Below are 17,363 nucleotides of genomic sequence, written 5' to 3'. Positions count from 1 at the left end.
AAATCCATAGTGGGTCCTTTAGAGAGACTGCAGCTATTGAGGCCACGTTATGAAACTTTGGAGTTCATTTCCTGGTGCTGCTGGCTTCTCAAAAACCTCATCAAGGGAGAAAGTTCTGGGCTGCCCTAATCGAGGGGGGAGGGTTATATTTGGCCTTTGGGATGAGCTGTTTAAAATTTGGACTGGGGAAGTTAGCCTTGAGAGGGGAAAGAAGTGAAATGCTTGAGAGGAGGGTTCTTTCACAGGCCCCTCCAAATCTGTCTCTGTCTCTCTGTCTGTCTCTCTCCATCTCTCTCTCCCTCTCTCTCTCTCTCTCTCTCTCTCTCTCTCTCTCTCTCTCTCTCTCTCTCTCTCTCTCTCTCTCTCTCTCTCTCTCTCTCTCTCTCTCTCTCTCTCTCTCTCTCTCTCTCTCACACTCATCTATCTCTCTCCATCTCCCCCCATCTATCTCCATGTCTCCCCATCTCTCCCCATCTCTCCCCTGACTTTCTGGAAACAGAGTAGTTGGTCCCAAAGCTGAGCTTCAGAGCCCACATCAAGACGCCACCTGCTAGCAGGGGGCAAATCCTGCAGGCCAGCAGAAGCAGGGCTTTACTCAGAGCCCTCTTTACTTCCATGGCCTCTCAAATGAAGCACTCTGCCCCATTAGCAGGAAATGCTACTTGCAAGGGGCTGCCATGGCCTTGTGATTGATGGGAGTCATTAGTTCAGGCTGTTGTACACCTGAGCTGTGTAAAATATGAGGAAGAGAAGAGAGCCTTGCAATGTTTCTGCTGACAGTGTTGATAATATCTCAATTTTAGTGGGTCATTTTTCTCCTCCTCTCCACAAGTGATAAATCTAGCCGAGGTCAGCAGCCATCAAGCCTAGGAACCAAGGCTGTGGAGGAAGGGGCCTTTCCCATCCTCTTCCCTGCCCACCCCCCCACCTGACTCACATCCCCACCCCCCAACAACAATGACCAAAAAAAAAAAGAAATTGAGTCTCCAAATGGGGAGGGACTGACTGAGAGAAAGAAAACCCAACGAGGTCTCCATTTGGAGTCTTGTGTGATGGAGTTGTGTTCACTGCCTGCGATTGCTGAATTGTAGTTTTTCTGGAGGAGCCAGGAGAGCGGTCAGCTTGGACTAGAGGGCAAAGAGCGCAGAACTGGCCATTTAATAGATTGCCTTGTCAGCTCCTAATGAAGGAGCCCGTGCTTGGGATGGGAGAGTGGGGAAGAACAGAGGGGGATGAAAGACTTGTTGGCATTCACCCTTTTCATATTTGTTTGCCCTGGGAAGCCCTGGAGAGGAGAAGCAGGATAAGCACTGGACCTGACTGCCCTGTTCAAAAAAATCAGCTTGTCACCTCCATTTCCTAGCTCAGAAGGACCAAGGCAAGGAAACTCCCTCTGCTAGACTGGTAGCTTCCCAGCAACTTTTATGGTCTTAAAAGAGTTGCTTGAAGCACTGAGAAATTAAATAGTTAATTTGTCCAGTATGTGTCAGAAGTGAGACTAGGACCTAGGTCTGAGACCAGCTGTCTATACACCGACTAAAGCACAGTGTGCCCTCCTAGAGGAGAGAGTGATTGTAATTTCCACCTAAACATAACAATATCAGCCCACCATCACTAAGATAGAACTTTGGGCAGAAGACAGAGTTTGGCATTGTGAGAACTGTAATCCAAACCCAGGATGGATCCAAATTAATAGGTCTCAGCAATCAATGAGCAAGCATTTATTAATAAATTTAACAATTAACTCAAGTGTATACAAAATAATTGGGGGAAGAGAGGGATAGGAAGAGCCTCCTGTAGAGGGTAGCCCTGGAGTTGGGCTAACAGCCGGAGGTAAGGAAGGATGACATCCTAGGTATGAGGAAACACCTTATGCAAAAGCATGGAGATGGGAAATGGAGCATAATGTTTCTACATATCTAACATAGCATTGAGACCACCATGGATGATATTTACTGAAAAGGTCTTTGGTCTCATCTAGAATGTTTGTGAATTTATTTGTTATTCAGTCATTTCTGACATATTTGACTCTTTCCCACTTGGATTTTCTTGGCACCCACTGCCATCCTATCCAAGGAGGGACATCACACTCAACAAGGTGGTTATTGTTCTTTTTTGGACATTTCAGTCATGTCTGTCTCTTCATGGTGCTATTTGGGGTTTTCCTGCCAAAGACACTGGAGTGGTTTGCCATTTCCTTCTTCAGCTCGTTTTACAGATAAAGAAACTGAGGCAACCAGAGTTAAGTAACTCACCTAAGGCCATACAGCTAGTAAGAACCTAGGACCGGCTTTGAATTTAAAAAGACAAATCTCCCTGACTCTGAGCTCAGCTCTCTATCCATTTCATCATCCAGCTGCCCACTTGAATTTATTAGGCTCTAAGTAACGTTCCATATAAAGGCATCATTGGATTTTATTGTAGATATGAGGGGAAGAGATGTTCAGTTCAGAAGGCCAAAGTCCTGACTGCCCTGTTCCAAAAAATCAGCTTGTCGCCTTCATTTCCTAGCTCAGAAGGGGACCTGGGAAGGAAGACCCCCCCCCCATTCACCTTGATCCAGGCCACTGTCTGGCCCATCCACAAAGTTCAAAGACTTCAAGATATCTAGATATGTAGAAGAAAAAGACAAGAAACAATCATTTTCCCTGTAAGGTGAAGTGAAGGTTGCCATAACCAGGAAGATCACCCTTGGCTAACAGAAATCAGACAATCAGAAATTAGAATTAAATTAAGAATTTAATTTACATAGAATACATAGAAATTGGAATTGTGACCCTTTTCCCCTTTCTCCCCTTTCCTACCCACCACTAATCACTCAGAATTTTTTTTAATAACTGAGAATACTTTGTGAGAGCCATCTTGTGACACTAGAAAGACTGTCACCTTGGCCAAACTTTGGTCAATGTTTTTCCATGGGGTCGGAAGAAAGAGAACCCCTTCCTCCAAGCTGCCCCTCCGACCTTAAACCATTCTAGTCTTTGTTTCCCTCTCTCTCTCTCTCTCTCTCTCTCTCTCTCTCTCTCTCTCTCTCTCTCTCTCTCTCTCTCTCTCTCTCTCTCTCTCTCTCTCTCTTTCTCTCTCCCTTTCTCTGCCTTTCTCTCTCCCTTTCTCTGCCTTTCTCTCTCTTTTTCTCTTTCTCTCTCTCTGCTTTTCTCTGTCATTCTCTCTCTGTCTCTCTCTGTCTCTGTCTCTCTCTGTCTCTCTCTCTCTCTCTCTCTCTCTCTCTCTTTCTTTCTCCCCCTCCCTCCCTCCCTCCCTCCCTCCTTCCTTCCTTCCCTCCCTCTCCCTTTTCCTCTCCCTCTCCAGGGGAGATTCTGCTTTGATTCAAATGAAAAGGATTAGCATTTATTAGTCATTTTATTTATTATTCAGATGGGTTCCAAACCAGAGACTTCCCCCAAACAGCCCGGCTCCGGGTAATATGTACCACTTGTTCCTCAGTTTCTGTGTTTTCCTTCATTTCGATGTGTTTGTAGCTCTGCATGTTAACATACATATACACACACTTCCATTTGCCCAGGCCTCTTGTGGCCCCTCAGCTCACATAAGCCATTTCCCCAGATTTAATGAGACACGGTGCGGTGAGGTAAGGGGGTAGCAGTCAATAAGTGCATAGCTCGTCGTCATCCGCGGCATTCCCTGGACTTATCCAATTATTGTAGAGTTAAGTCACCCCTCAAACAGGAAGGGCCTGGATGAGGCCAGGGTGCAGTTGTCACCCTCATGCTGGCCCCTCCGGGGAGAAGGATTTCTTATTTCTTCCCTGTAAACTGAACAGAGGTTATCAGCAATATTGGAAAACATGCAGGCTCTTCATGGGGAAGGGGGGCTTTCTGTTGGAAAGGAGGCTGCAAGTCTCCCCAGATTTTATGTACTACCCTTGCCTGAGGGATAATAGATTCAGATTTAGATCTAGGAAGATTGTTAGAGCTCCCAGAGTCCAACCCTAATTTTATAAAATATAAAAGGGCAGCTTGGTGGTACAGTGGATAAGGCCCTGTGCCTAGAATCAGAAAGTTCTGAATTTAAATCAGACACTAGCTTTGTGACCATTAAATCACTTAATGCTGTTTGCCTTAGTTTCTTCTTCTGAAAAACAAGCTACAGAAGGAAATGGAAAACCCCAGGAAAACCCCACATGGGATCATTAAGAGTCAGACGTGACTGAACAATGACCAAAAAAAAGATAATATTTGAACAGCATAAAAGTGAAGGGATTTGCCCCTCTTCATCCAGCTAGTGAGGGACGGGACTCAAAGCCAGGTCCTCTCATTCCTCATCCATCACTTTTTGCGTTATGCAATATAGTCTTGCTTGGTGAAGGATAAAGAACCTGGAGTTGGAAGGGACTTAGAGAACAACTAACCCAACTTTGGAACCTGGAGAACAAATCATATCTCCAGCATCCTGACAAGTGCCTGTCCAGCCTCTTCCTCAAATTGTTCTGGGGACAAGGAAGTCATTAACAATAATAAAGTAGCGCATTAAAGTTTGCTCCTTCGAGGTAGGTGCTATTATCCTCAGTTGAGGAAACTGAAGCAGGCAGAAGTCAAGTGGTTTAATTAGACAGCTAATAAGTGTCTGAGTCTACATTTGAACTCAGTTCTTTCTTATTCCAGGCCCAGCACTCTATTCATTGTGCCCCTTATCGTGCAAGAATGGTGTCAGTGAGAAAAACAATGGACATGCAGGGCAGCTGGGTTACTCAGTGAATGGCGAGCCAGACCCAGAGCCAGGAGGTCCTGGGTGCAAATATGGAGTCAGACACTTCTTAGCTGTATGACAGGTCAATTAACCCCCATTGCCTAGCCCTTATTGCTCTTCTGGCTTAGAACCAGTATCCAGTATTGATTCTAAGATGGAAGGTAAAGGTTAAAAAAAAAATCACACACACAGTGGAGATGGAGGGCTGGGTCAGAGCTCATAGCTCTGCCACATATTTAGCAGTGGGAAATTAAACAAATTATCTCACCTGTCTTGAACCTTAATTTCTCCAATTGCAAAATGGGATTCGTTATCCTCCAGACCTCATAGTTATTGTGAAGGAAGTACTTCCCAAACAATGTGTTCTATTAAACACTCTTTGAAAGGAGGGACTAACAGGAAAGTATGAAACAAGGTCCCTTCCCATTAAAGGTTTAAAATTTTAGTCTAACCTAGTTTAAATCTATAATTCCACTTTGGAACAACAGCAGTTATCTTAAAGTTTTCCTTATATCAACTTGAAAAATCTCTCCCGATAATTTCCACTCCCCCACTGATGCTTATTCCTTCTTCTCTCTGAGGATAAAGCAGAAACTTCCTCTGAGAAAACTCTCCTAAGGTTTCTGTTCTCCGGATTGGTTCTTCAATCAGAAAATCACAGATTTAGAGCCATACAGGTTTTTAGAGGTCGTCGAATCCAAGATCTGAATGTGCCTTCATTGCCATCTCTCTCCCCATTCTGGTTGCCTTTCTCCGGATGGGCTTCAGCCCATCACCTAAAACGTGTCACTTCTCAGGCCCAGGAGTTTGTTCAGCCCCACTGCTTCCCTCTCCCCCTCTGCCAACTCTAGCCAAAAAAAAATTATGTGTGTGAAAAAAATAAATTCCCTCTTTCAGGGAAGTTTTAAGGAGGACTCTAGGGAAGGTGATGATGTCTGAATGCTTTCTTTCCCCTCCCCCATTGGCTCAGAATGCAGCAGGCTGGCTGTGGGAATAATTGGCATGACCACAGGCTCCATCTGTCCATTGGTCCCCTGGGGCTGGCCAGCAGCTTGCTTGGTATAAGCTAACCCTCCTGTCTTTGTTTTTAGTCAGGATTACAGGTGCCCCCCTGCTCTTATCCTAATTTCTCCTATTGTTATTATCATTAATATCATCAGTAATACTGATGGTGATGTTCTCTTTTCACGTGGCAGAAGGAAGGGAATAACCAGAGGACTCTTTCAGGCAGCTGCTCTGGCCCTCTTCATGTCTGGGATATTTCCAGTTCCTTGCAGATTTCTGGCTGGACCCAGATGATGGCAATCCAAGCCTGATGTGTCAGAAGCTGGGGACATTAAAAAGGAGAGATGCACCTAGAGCCACAAGCTCCTTGAAGGCAGGGACTATATCTCTCGCTCCTCTGAACCCTCTATTCCCCAGCCCTTCCTGGGGCATTCAGCTATACAGCTGCATTAATTATTTCAGTTCCTCCCTTCTCCCCCCTAAAATACACACGTGCAAACAAGTCCTCATCCTCCTCACCATGTCTCTCCTGGAAACAAGACGTCATTTTCTGACCCTCTGTGAAAGTCTGTCCAGATTGACTAATAGGTAAATCCATGAGTGATAGACAACAGAGGAGGCTGGAGAGCATGTGGTATAATCAGTGGATGAACAGATGGATGGATGAAAAAGCATTTATGAAGCACTTACTATGTGTAAAACATTGTGCTAAGTGCTAGAGTAGACAAAGAGAACCGTAAGCTGGACCCTGCTCTCAAGGAACTCACATTTGAATTTGGGAAAACAACACATTTAGAGGGTTTCACCTATGAGACAGACAGAAAGGTCCTGTGGTCCCAACTTTGCCACATCCCCTCCAACATTCATTATTTGCCTTTTCTGTCATATTCATCAATCTGCTAAGTGTCAGGTGGTACCTCAGAGTTGTTTTACTTTGAATTTCTCTAACTAATAGTGATTTAGAGCATTTTTGTATGACAATAAATTGCTTTGATTTCTTTATCTGAAAACTGTCCTTTCATATCCTTTGACCATTTATCGACTGGGGAATGACTTATGATCTTATAAATTGACTATGCTCTATATGCTTAAGAAATGAGTCTATGACAGAGATACTTTGTGTAAAAAATTTTTTCCTAGTTTTCTGTTTTCCTTCCTATCTTGGTTGCATTGGTTTGGTTTGTATAAAATATTTTTATTATAATGTAATCAAAATTCTATAATGTTCTTTCTCTTGTTTTTATAAATTCTTCTCTTGTCATAGATTTGACAGGTAAACTATTCCCTATTCTAATTTGCTGATGATATTACCCTTTCCATCTAAATCATGTATCCATTTTGACTTTATCTTGATATACGGTGTCAGATGTTGGTCTGTCCCGAGTTTCTGCCATTCTGTTTTCCAGTTTTCTCAGTCGTTTCTGTCAAATAGTGAATTCTGATCCCAAAAGCTTGGGTCTTTGGGTTTATCAAACTCTAGATTACTATAATCTTTTACTACTGTGTATTATGTACCTAATCTATTCCATTGTTCCACTACTTTTATTTCTTAGCCAGTTCTAGATTCTTTTGATGATTACTGTTTTATAATACAATTTGAGATATGCTACAGCTAGACCACTTTCCTTCAACTTTTTTTCCATTAATTCCCTTGATTTTTTTTTACCTTTTGTTCTTCTAGATACATTTTATCATTATTTTTTCTAGCTCTATGAAGTAATTTTAAGTAGTTTAATTGGTATGGCACTGAATAAGTAAGTCAATTTAGGTAGAATTGTCATTTTTATTATATTGGCTCATCCTACCCCATGAGCAATTAGTGTTTTTCCAATTGTTTTAAGATCTGACTTTCTTTGTGTGAGAAGTGTTTTGTAGTTGCATTTGTATAATTCCTAGGTTTGAATTGGCAAGGAGATCTCCAGGTATTTTATATTGTCTACAGTTACTTTAAATGGAATCTCTCTTCTCTTTTCTTGCTATTGTACATTGTTGGTAATGTATAGAAATGCTGATGGTTTATGTGGGTTTGTTTTATATCCTGAAACTTTGCTAAAATTGTTAATTATTTCAATTAACTTTTTATTTAATCCCTAGGATTCTGTAAATATGCCATCATATCATTTGCAAAGAGTAATAGTTTAGTTTCCCTGTTGCCTATTCTAATCTCTTCTATTTTTTCTTTAGTTATCGCTATAGCTAACATTTCTAGTGCAAATATTGAATAATAGTGGTGATCCTTTGCTTCACCCCTGATCTTATTGAGAAGGATTCTAGCCCATCCCCATTACATTTACTTGCTGATAATTTTAGATAGATACTATTTATCATTTTAAGGGAAGTTTCCTTTATTTCTATGCTCTCTAGTGTTTTTTATAAGATTGTATTTTGTCAAAAGTCTTTTCTGCATCTATTGAGATAAACATATGATTTCTGTTGGTTTTGTTATTAGTAGGGTCAATTATGCTGATAGTTTTCCTAATACTGAACCAACCCTGCATTCCTGGTCATAGTGTATGATCTTTGTGATATTTTGCTATAATCTCCATCCTAATATTTTACTTGAGATTTTTGCATCAATATTCATTAGGAAAATTAGTCTATAGCAGTGTTGGCAAAGGTTTTTAAGTTCACATTCCCAAACTGCAACTTCAAGCTGCCTGCGAGCCCCACCCACCCACATTATCCCAGAGAGCAGAGGGAAGAAATGCTCACTTCAGGCAGCTGGACAAAGGAGTAGGTAGGGCATACAAGAAAATGTCCCCAGGTGCTGGGAAGAGGAGGAACAAAGAAGTCCCCCCCCCACCCCCCGCATATCTCCCACCCCTCCAGACTTGTGTGTTCATACTTTGCCATTGCTGGTCTGTAGTATTCTTTCTGTGTTTTTGTTCTTCCTTGTTTAGGGATCAGTGCTGTATTTGTATCATAAAAGGGATTTTGGAGGACTTTTTCTTTGCCAAAATTTCCAAATAGTTTATAAATTATTGGAATTGATTGTTCTTTAAATATTTATTAAAATTCAGGTATGAATTCATCTTGTCCAAGGAATTTTTTCTTAGGGAGTTCATTGATGGCTTGTTCAATTTCTTTTTCTGAGATGGAGCTATTTAAGTATTCTATTTCCTCTTCTTTTAATTTGGGCTATATATATTTTTGTAAATATTTATCCATATTACTTAGGTTGTCAGATTTATTAGCATATAATGGGGCAAAATATCTCCTAATAATTGCTTTTATTCTTCTTCATTGGTAGTGAGTTCACCCTTTTCATTTTTTGATACTTATAATTTGGTTTTCTCTTTTTTTAATCAAATTAGCCAATGGTTTGTTTATTTTATTGGTTTTTTTCCCATAAACCAGCATCTAGTCTTATTATTTTAACTATTTTCTTACTTTTAATTTTATTAATCTCTCCTTTGATTTTCAAGATTTCCAATTGAGTGTTTAATTGGGGATTTTTAATTTGTTGTTTATTTTTAAGTTTTTTTAGTTACATCTACAATTCATCAATCTGCTCTTTCAGTTTTCATGTTATGTGCATTTAGAGATATAAATTTCCTCCTTGGTACTGCTTTGGCTATATCCCATAAATTTTGGTATGTTGTCTCATTGTCATTTCTCTTTAATGAAATTATTGCTTGTTTCTGTGATTTGTTCTTTTATTTCATTCTTTTTTAGGATTAGATTATTTAGTTTCCAATTAATTTTCTATGTCTTTTTTCACCCCTTTATTGAATGTAATTCTTATTGCACTATTGTCTAAAAAGATGCACTTAATATTTTTGCTTTTCTGCATTTGGTTGTAAAGTTTTTATACCCTGATATTTGATCAGTTTTTTAATAGGTACCATATACTCACTGAGAAGAAAGTATATTTCTTTCTATTCCCATTGAATTTTCTTCAGAGATCTCTCATATCTAACATTTCAAAATTCTTTTCACTTCCTTAACTTCTTTCTTGTTCCTCTTTTGGTTAGATTTATCTCGTTTTGAGAGGGGAAAGTTGAGATTTGAGATCCCCCAGTAGTCCACTATATTTCCTCCTGTAGCTCATTTAATTTCTCATTGAAAAATTTGGATGCTATGCCATTTGGTGAGCATATGTTTAGTATTAGTATTTCTTCATTATCTATGGCACCTTTTATCAAGATGTATTTTTCTTGACTTCTTTAATTAGATCTATTTTTAATTTAACTTTGTCTGAGGACATGATTGCTGTCTTTTTTTTTTACTTCAGATCTAGTCTCTTATGTTTACTCTCTATATGTTTCTCCCTGCTTCAGATGTGTTTTTTGTAAACACCATATTGTAGGATTCTGGTTTTTAATCCACCCTGCTATTATTATTATATATTAACAACTATGTATTCCTATCAACCCTCTTTTTCCCCTTTTTATCCTTCTCTGTTTCTATCTCTGACTCTCTCTGTCTGTCTGTCTGCCTGTCTCTCTCCTCCTTCTTCTCCCTCTCCTTTCACCCTTACCCTTCTCAAAAATGTTTTTCTTCTGATCACTGCCTTTTCCAATTTACCCTTCTTCCTATCAGTCTCTCCCCTTCTCTTATCCCCCTCCCTTATTACTTCCCTAAAGGGTATGATGGATTTCTATGCCCAACTGTGTGTGGGTGTTATTCTCTATTTGAACCATTTCTGATGAGAGTAAGGTACAAGTGTTGTGTTAAATTTAAATTGTGGTTGGACTCTGAATATTATTTATATAGGTGGTCGCTGGGGGTTTAATTTCTAAATCCCAAAATGAATCACTAAAGTAAATGGAATTTATGGTAGTTTATTTACAATATTTACAATAGAAAGAAAATATTAAGGAATGAGAGAGAGAGAGAGAGAGAACTCTGACTTCACGCCTCCAGAAAGGCGGGGTCACTAAGTCAGCTTTTCATTCACCAATGGTGACAGTCTAAAAGATGTCTGGGTGTCTGCCTTCCAGTCATTCCTCAAGGGTCTGTCTTCCAGTTGCTCCTCCGAGTCAGTGCCCAAATCTCTGAACGACTGTGTCTGAGTCTGAATGAATGATCTGAATGATCTCCTTCTGCCTTTTGGTCCACTTTTTAAAGATCTTTTTCTCTTGTGTCACCTCCCCCAAATTTTGATGTCTGCCAATCACAGCAGAAGCTTTTCTCCAGGACTGCCCATTCTTTAGTTGTCACCTTCTTTGGTTAGATTTTCTCCAGGACTGCCCACTCTTTAGTTCTCACCTTCTCTGGTTAGATTAGATCTTTTTGGGTTACTTAACACCTCTTTTGGTAAGTTCACTTTTGTAGTTACTTAACTTTTTTTTGTGGTTAATTCACCTTTTGAAGTTACTTAACACCTTTTTGTAGTTAATATCTAAAAATAGATTGTAGCTTACAATTCTAGCTTCACTATAAAAGAAGAGCTAAATAACTTTCATTGTTACAATCAGGAGATTACAATTTTATCTTTACAATAAAGAAAGAGCTAAGTATCATCATTGTTATAATCAGGAGATAGCTAAAACCAGTCTTCACAGTTGTGCACCCCACCCACATCCAAATCTTTCCCTCCACTGTAATATATCTTTTGCAACTCCTTAATGAAATAATTTATCCTATTCTACCTATCCTTCCTTCTTCTCTCAATTCATTCCTCTTTCTCATCTCTTAATTTTATTTTGTTTTATTTTTGGATATCTTCCCATCATATTTGACTCACTCTCATACCCCTCTGTGTATATGCTTTCTAACTGTCCTAATGTTGGTAAAGTTCTTAAGTGTTGCAAGTATCATTTCCCATGTAAGAATGTAAACAGTTTCATCTTATCAAATCCCTTAAGATTTCTCCTTCCTATTTACCTTTTTGTGCTTCTCTTGCATTTTGACTTTGAACATCAAATTTTCTCTTCAGTTCTGTTTTTTTTTAATCAGGAATGCTTGAAAGTTCTCTATTTCATTAAATATCTATTTTCTACCTGGAGTAGTACACTCAGTTTCACTAGGTGATTCCTGATTGTAGTCCTAGCTCCTTTGCCTTCCAGAATGTCATATTTCAAGTCCTCTAACCCCTTAATGAAGAAATTGCTAGATCCTGTGTAATCCTGAGAGTGATTTCACAATATTTAAATTGTTTCTTTATGGCTGCTTACAGTATTTCTCCTTGGCCTGTAAGCCCTAGAATTTGGCTCTTAATATTCCCAGGAGTTTTTATTTGGGGATCCCTTTCAGGAGGTGAATGTTGGATTTTTCCAATTTCTGTTTTCCCTCTTATTCAAGAATATCAGGGCACTTTTCTTTGATAAATTCTTATAACAAGATTCCCTGACTTTTTTTAAATCATACCTTCCCAATAGTCTAATATTTCTTAGATTATGTCTCTTGGATTTGTTTTCCAGATAAATGTTTTTCCAGTGGGATATTTTACATTTTCTTCTATTTTTTTCATCCTTTTGATTTTTACATCATTGTTTCTTGATGTCTCATGGAGTCATTAGCTCCACTGGCCAAGTCTAATTTTTAGGGAATAATTATCTTCATTGAGCTTTTGTATCTCCTTTCCATTAATCAATTCTACTTTTTAAGGAGTTATCTTTAGCAAATTCTTGTGTTTCTCTTTCTATTTGGTTGATTCTGTTTTTAAGGAAGTTGTTTTCTTCAGTGGGTTTTTGTATTTTTTCCCATTTTTTTATGATTCCTTTAACCAAGTTATTGACTCTTTCTTCATGTTTCTCTTGCATCTTTCTCATGTCTTTTTTCAGTTTTTATTTTAATTCTCTCATTTCATGTTTTAAATCCTTTTTGAGCTCCTCCAGGAATTCTTTTTTTGGCCTAATCCCATTTCATATTTTCCTTTAGGAGGGTTGCATGTACATATTTTGACATAGTTGTACTCTTCAAGAACTTTTTATGGTCAGGTTTCTTCTTTGTCTGTTGCTCATTTTTCTAGTCCATTTTCTTGGGTGGAGTGAACACTGTCCCAAGTTTCTTGTGTTGGGACCTGCTCCTCAGTATACATGAGGATGCCTGCTAGTCTGTGCTGGAGGAAAGAATCAGGTGGATCCGGGTACCTGTAGGTCTGTGGCAGGAGGAGGGCCTGGAGTTCTGTGAGGGGTGCTGGGACACTGTCTATACTAGTTTATACTCCTCTCTGACCTGAGTAAAATAGACCATTCCTGCTTACTTTCTGTGTTGTTTTGGGCTAGAGAATTGTTTTACCCTATTGGTTCTACTGCTCCAGAATTTGTTTTGAGGTGTTTTTAAAGTTGTTTGGAGATAAATTTGAGCAAGGTCTGTAGATTTCCTTTTCTTATCTTTGCAACTTTGACTCCAGAAATCCAAGTCTCTATCAAAATTAAAAACAAAAAAACAAATTTGTAGATCCCTTGAAATATGTCCACAGACCCCAAATGAAGGACTCCTGTTCAAACACATATTGGCTGTGTGACCCTAGGCAAATCACTTATCTTCTCTCCCAATGCATACTAGTAACTAAGGTTCTAAGTTGTAAAGTAGGTGCCCAACCTGCAGTGATAGAGGAAGTTGCCTCACTGGAAATTCCTTATAATGATTAAATCACAAGTCCAGCCCAAAATAATAACAGTTGATACCCTTCCTATTCAAAGAAAATAATAATTATCACCCAATATCTCCCTGACACAATAACCAAATGAGAAGGCTTTAAACCAAAGGTTGGACGTGAGATCTACAGAGGGAAGCTGCTTATTTACCATTCTAATTAGACTTTTGGAACTAATTTAGCTTCTCTCTCTCTCTCTCTCCTTGGTACACCCCATGTGCTGTGGTAAACAAATTCCTATCCTGTTCCTGTGATATCTGTGACTAAGAATCACTTGTGCCCAAGAAAAAAGCTACTTTCTCCTGTTCCTCTCCCCATATTGTTCTTATTCCTTTCCAGGCCAGTCTTAGTCTCCTCCATCCCTAACCTCTAGAAAGGAACTCTATTCTTAACAGTCATCTGATGATCCTAGAAATCCTTTTCTCATTTTCCTTCCATTTTCTGGTGCTCATGGAAAACTAGCTTCCTCTCAGAGATACCAAATCTCTTGGCATCCTCTCCAACACTAGCTACTTCCTCCTTCATGGAGGCAGCTCATGCCATCAATAAGAAGTATATTTGATTATTGGGCCTGGTGTGGAAAAAACCCTAGTAAAAAATCCAGCCTCAGACACTTTACCTAAGCGTGTGACCCTGAGCAAATCATTCAACCTCTAAATGCCTCCATTTCTTCGTAAAATGGGGATCATAATAGCATCTGATTTTCAGCATTATTATAAGGATCGAACAAAATATTTATGTGTGCTTAGCACAAAGAAGGAGCGATAGAAATGACAGTATTCCAGAGTTAATGAGGGACTGAAAGGCTACCAAAATGCTCTGGGAATCCAATTTTATTCTAAATGAGGATGTGTTCACACCTGGACTACTGTCTAGTTCTGGTAGATCTAGAGAGAATATTTCTTTCCAATTCCTTCAAACATTGAGCAAGGCTGTTAGAGACCTAAAGCAGAGTCAGAAGAGTAACATTTTCTGGGTGTGGACTATTTTGTGGCAGAAAGAACCTTGGAATTCGTGACAAAAGGCCCAGATTCAGGTCTGGATCTTGAACAATTCAGGTCCCCTTTGTTTGCTCACTTGCACAGTGGAGATGATATTGCCTGCTCCTATTCCATAATATAGAATGTACTAAAGAAAGGTGAACTTTTCTGTCATTCTTTTGCAGCACAACATGCCCTTCTGGAGAATCTCATGCCATGCAGACCTGGAGGCCCTGAGGCATGCCCTGGAGCTGGAGTATTTATAGCAGAGCCACAGGGAGGTTCTACCCTGGAGTGGCCCTGAGCTTGACTGGACAGTTCCCACCCATGCCCCTGCACAGCGCTGTCCTTTTCCATCCTGCCTCCCTGCTTCAGACTTTGAGGACCTGGAAGGCAGAGACTGAGCAGTCTCCCTAATATTGGGACCACTAACTTGGGAGCCAAGGCCCTCTGACGGGAGGAAATCTCAAAGGCTGAACTGAGAGCCCTTGTGGAGACAGCTGGGGAAGGGCTGACTTTGGGGATGAAGATGGGAGCGGGGAGCAGGGATGTGACCCAGACCTTGTAGAGGTTCATTGACCAGGACCTCCCACAGGACTCACTGAAGGGAAGCAAGAAATCATTGCTATGCGGAGGAGTGGGCAGGCTGGTTTGTTGTGTTTTTTTTTTTTTAATTTATGAACTAATCTCATTACTCTGGTATTATGCTCTCGTACCTGTGATGGCAGATTTCCTTGTTGCTGGTTTTATTTTTTAAACTCTCTCATTGGGTTGGGGTTGGGGAGGGGGTGGGGGCTTACAGATCTAACTTCTTCAAGTTGTACTCTGAGGGACAATCACACTTTGTACACTAGTAAGTGAGGACATTCAGGGTCATCAAGAAGACCTGGAGCTTATTTTTGTTCTTGGGAAAGCCTCCTGATGGCGTGTGAACAGTGCACGGTGCCTTATGTGGCCATCTTGTTTTGGGGTTGGGGGGAGGGAAGAAGGTGAGGGGAAGCTGTACCTTGTGAGACTAAAAGGCATTGAATAAAACCACGTTTACATTTTGAGATAGGGGTAACAACTTTGTTCCTTCTCCAGACCTGAGCTCACCCAGGTAGATGTTTACTTTGATGAAGAATGTTTTGGGGATGCAGAGATCCTTGGGAACCCCGACATTTGCCTGACTACTGTTGACCCACAGGGGGACCCAGTAGGACTTTGGTCTGTGTTCATGTTGGCGAACCTATGGCATGTGTACTAGACAGGGCTGCTCCTCTTCCCCTCTTCACTGCTCCTGAGGACATGCCTCACTTTACCCATCTCTCTGCCTAGCAGCCCAATGGGAGAGCTTCCTTCCTCCCCTGTCCAGGGCTCACATGTGGCATGAGGGTTGCAGCTTGGGCACTCCATCTCTAAAAGGTTCATCATCACTGGTCTATGGGATCTTGATACCAGCTTAAAACAATGGAGGAAGTTCTCCATTGGCAAGAGTCATGGGTAAAGGGGAGCAGTTGTTTGGTATCCATGGAAATGCAAGAGCTTTGAGCTCAGTGAGCCCTGGGTATGGAGGGCTATCATAGAAAGCAACCCTATACTGGTCTCAGCTACTTCCTAACTGTGTGTCCTTGGACAAGTCACTTAACTCCAAACGCCTAGCTCTTACCCTTCTGTTTTTCCCAAGACAGAAAGTTTTAGTTACTAAGACAGAAAGGGTTTTAAAATAAATAAATAAGAAAGGCACCCTGTGATAGCCTAAGCACTAATCCCTTGCCACAAGGATTCCCTGATCCAGATGTTCTTTGAAACTGAGCTCGAGGATTTTCACTTGGCTGGAAGGGATGAGAGAGAGCCAACCCAGGCAAGATTAGGAAGTAGACACAGACTGTCTCCATGCCCACTGCCCTTTCTGACCTCTCTTTCTTCTCCCAACCTCCCCCATCCCATCACCAGAATCAACTCTCTGGAAAAGTTTGGTTTATATTTATCGAATGACTAAGAGCAAAACTTAGCTTGTGCCCAAGTAGGGACAGGGAATAAGAATAGTGGATGGTGGAAAAGGGCAGTTACCTTGAACACTGAAAAGTGAAATGACTCACCCAGGGTCACACAACATATCAGAGGTATCACTTGATCCTGGGTCTTCCTGGCTCTGAGGGAGGTTTTCTATCCACTGCCAAGGTAATGTAGCTCTAATGGTGGAATTTGAGGCATAGGAAAGGGCACATTTGTGGAAGAGGAATAGATGAACTTTTTCCTTTCCCCATGAAATTATGCGCCGGTCATCTAATCCCCCTACTTAACCTGTGAAGGCCAAGTCCAGTTCATTGTGAAGTAGGTTTCCTTCAGAGGCACCTGATACAGCATTAGGAAAGCTTGCCCCTTCCACCTCACCTTAGAGTTCCTTCTGCACATCTCTAGCGTCTCTCCTTCCCACATTTATTTAGACTTCTTTGGTGAGGCAAAGGGAGAAGACCTAAGGGAAGGGGGTTGGATGTAGGATGAGGAAGAGAGGGGAGGGGGCTGGGAAGGGAGCTAGAGGCTCTCCTGCATAGGAATCTGAGAGAGACTCCTTCCAGACGAGCCCAAGGCAAGAAAAACTGCCCTTTCTTTCTGTAGTGACTCCCATTTTACCCAGTGCCTTCTTCACAGTAGCCCAGCCTCAGCGGTAGGACCAAGGCTGATGTCTCCATTTTACAGCTGAGATGATGTGGGGCTCAAAAAAGCTCAAACGGCCTCCAGAAATGCAATCGTTGCACCACTTTCTGAGCCAGTATGTGGAGTTGGGCCTCTTCTGCCCTCACATCCACGCCCTGCCCTCTCTCACAAAACCAGCTGGTGTCTCTGTGACGTGGCACTGCCCACCCATGGCTCAGAGACCCAGTGTTCCCATCTCTGAAGGTAACCAGACGAGGGATTGTGACTGTAAATGGAGGAATTGGGGGGGGTAGGAAGTCCAGTACAATGGATGGTGACTCAAAGGCCAGGCCCCGCTTTGACATTTATTTAGCTGTATGAGCACGGGCAACTCGCATCTCTTCTTGACCTCAGTTTCTCTGTCTGTAAACCAGGGACAACTTCCTGCCCCCTCATCTCATAGGGTTGTTCCAGGGATCCAAGTGACGGGTTGAATTTTGTGAATT

The 17,363-nt window shown here is 41.0% G+C and overlaps 1 protein-coding gene across 1 annotated transcript in view; it reads left to right on the top strand.

Annotated features, from left to right (window-relative positions):
• Positions 1-15,290, top strand: part of EYA2 (EYA transcriptional coactivator and phosphatase 2) — a 264,430-nt gene extending 249,140 nt beyond the window's left edge. The window contains exon 16 of the mRNA XM_007475803.3: positions 14,424-15,290. Within this exon, the coding sequence (XP_007475865.1) occupies positions 14,424-14,504 (81 nt within the window). The 3' untranslated portion in view covers positions 14,505-15,290. The remainder of the gene's footprint in view (positions 1-14,423) is intronic.
• Positions 15,291-17,363: the final 2,073 nt, after the last annotated feature.

The sequence above is a fragment of the Monodelphis domestica genome, chromosome 1, assembly GCF_027887165.1.
Source record: "Monodelphis domestica isolate mMonDom1 chromosome 1, mMonDom1.pri, whole genome shotgun sequence".
Taxonomy (NCBI): Eukaryota; Metazoa; Chordata; class Mammalia; order Didelphimorphia; family Didelphidae; genus Monodelphis; species Monodelphis domestica.
Note: the sequence above shows the minus strand (reverse complement) of the source record. Positions and strands in the feature narration are given on the sequence as shown.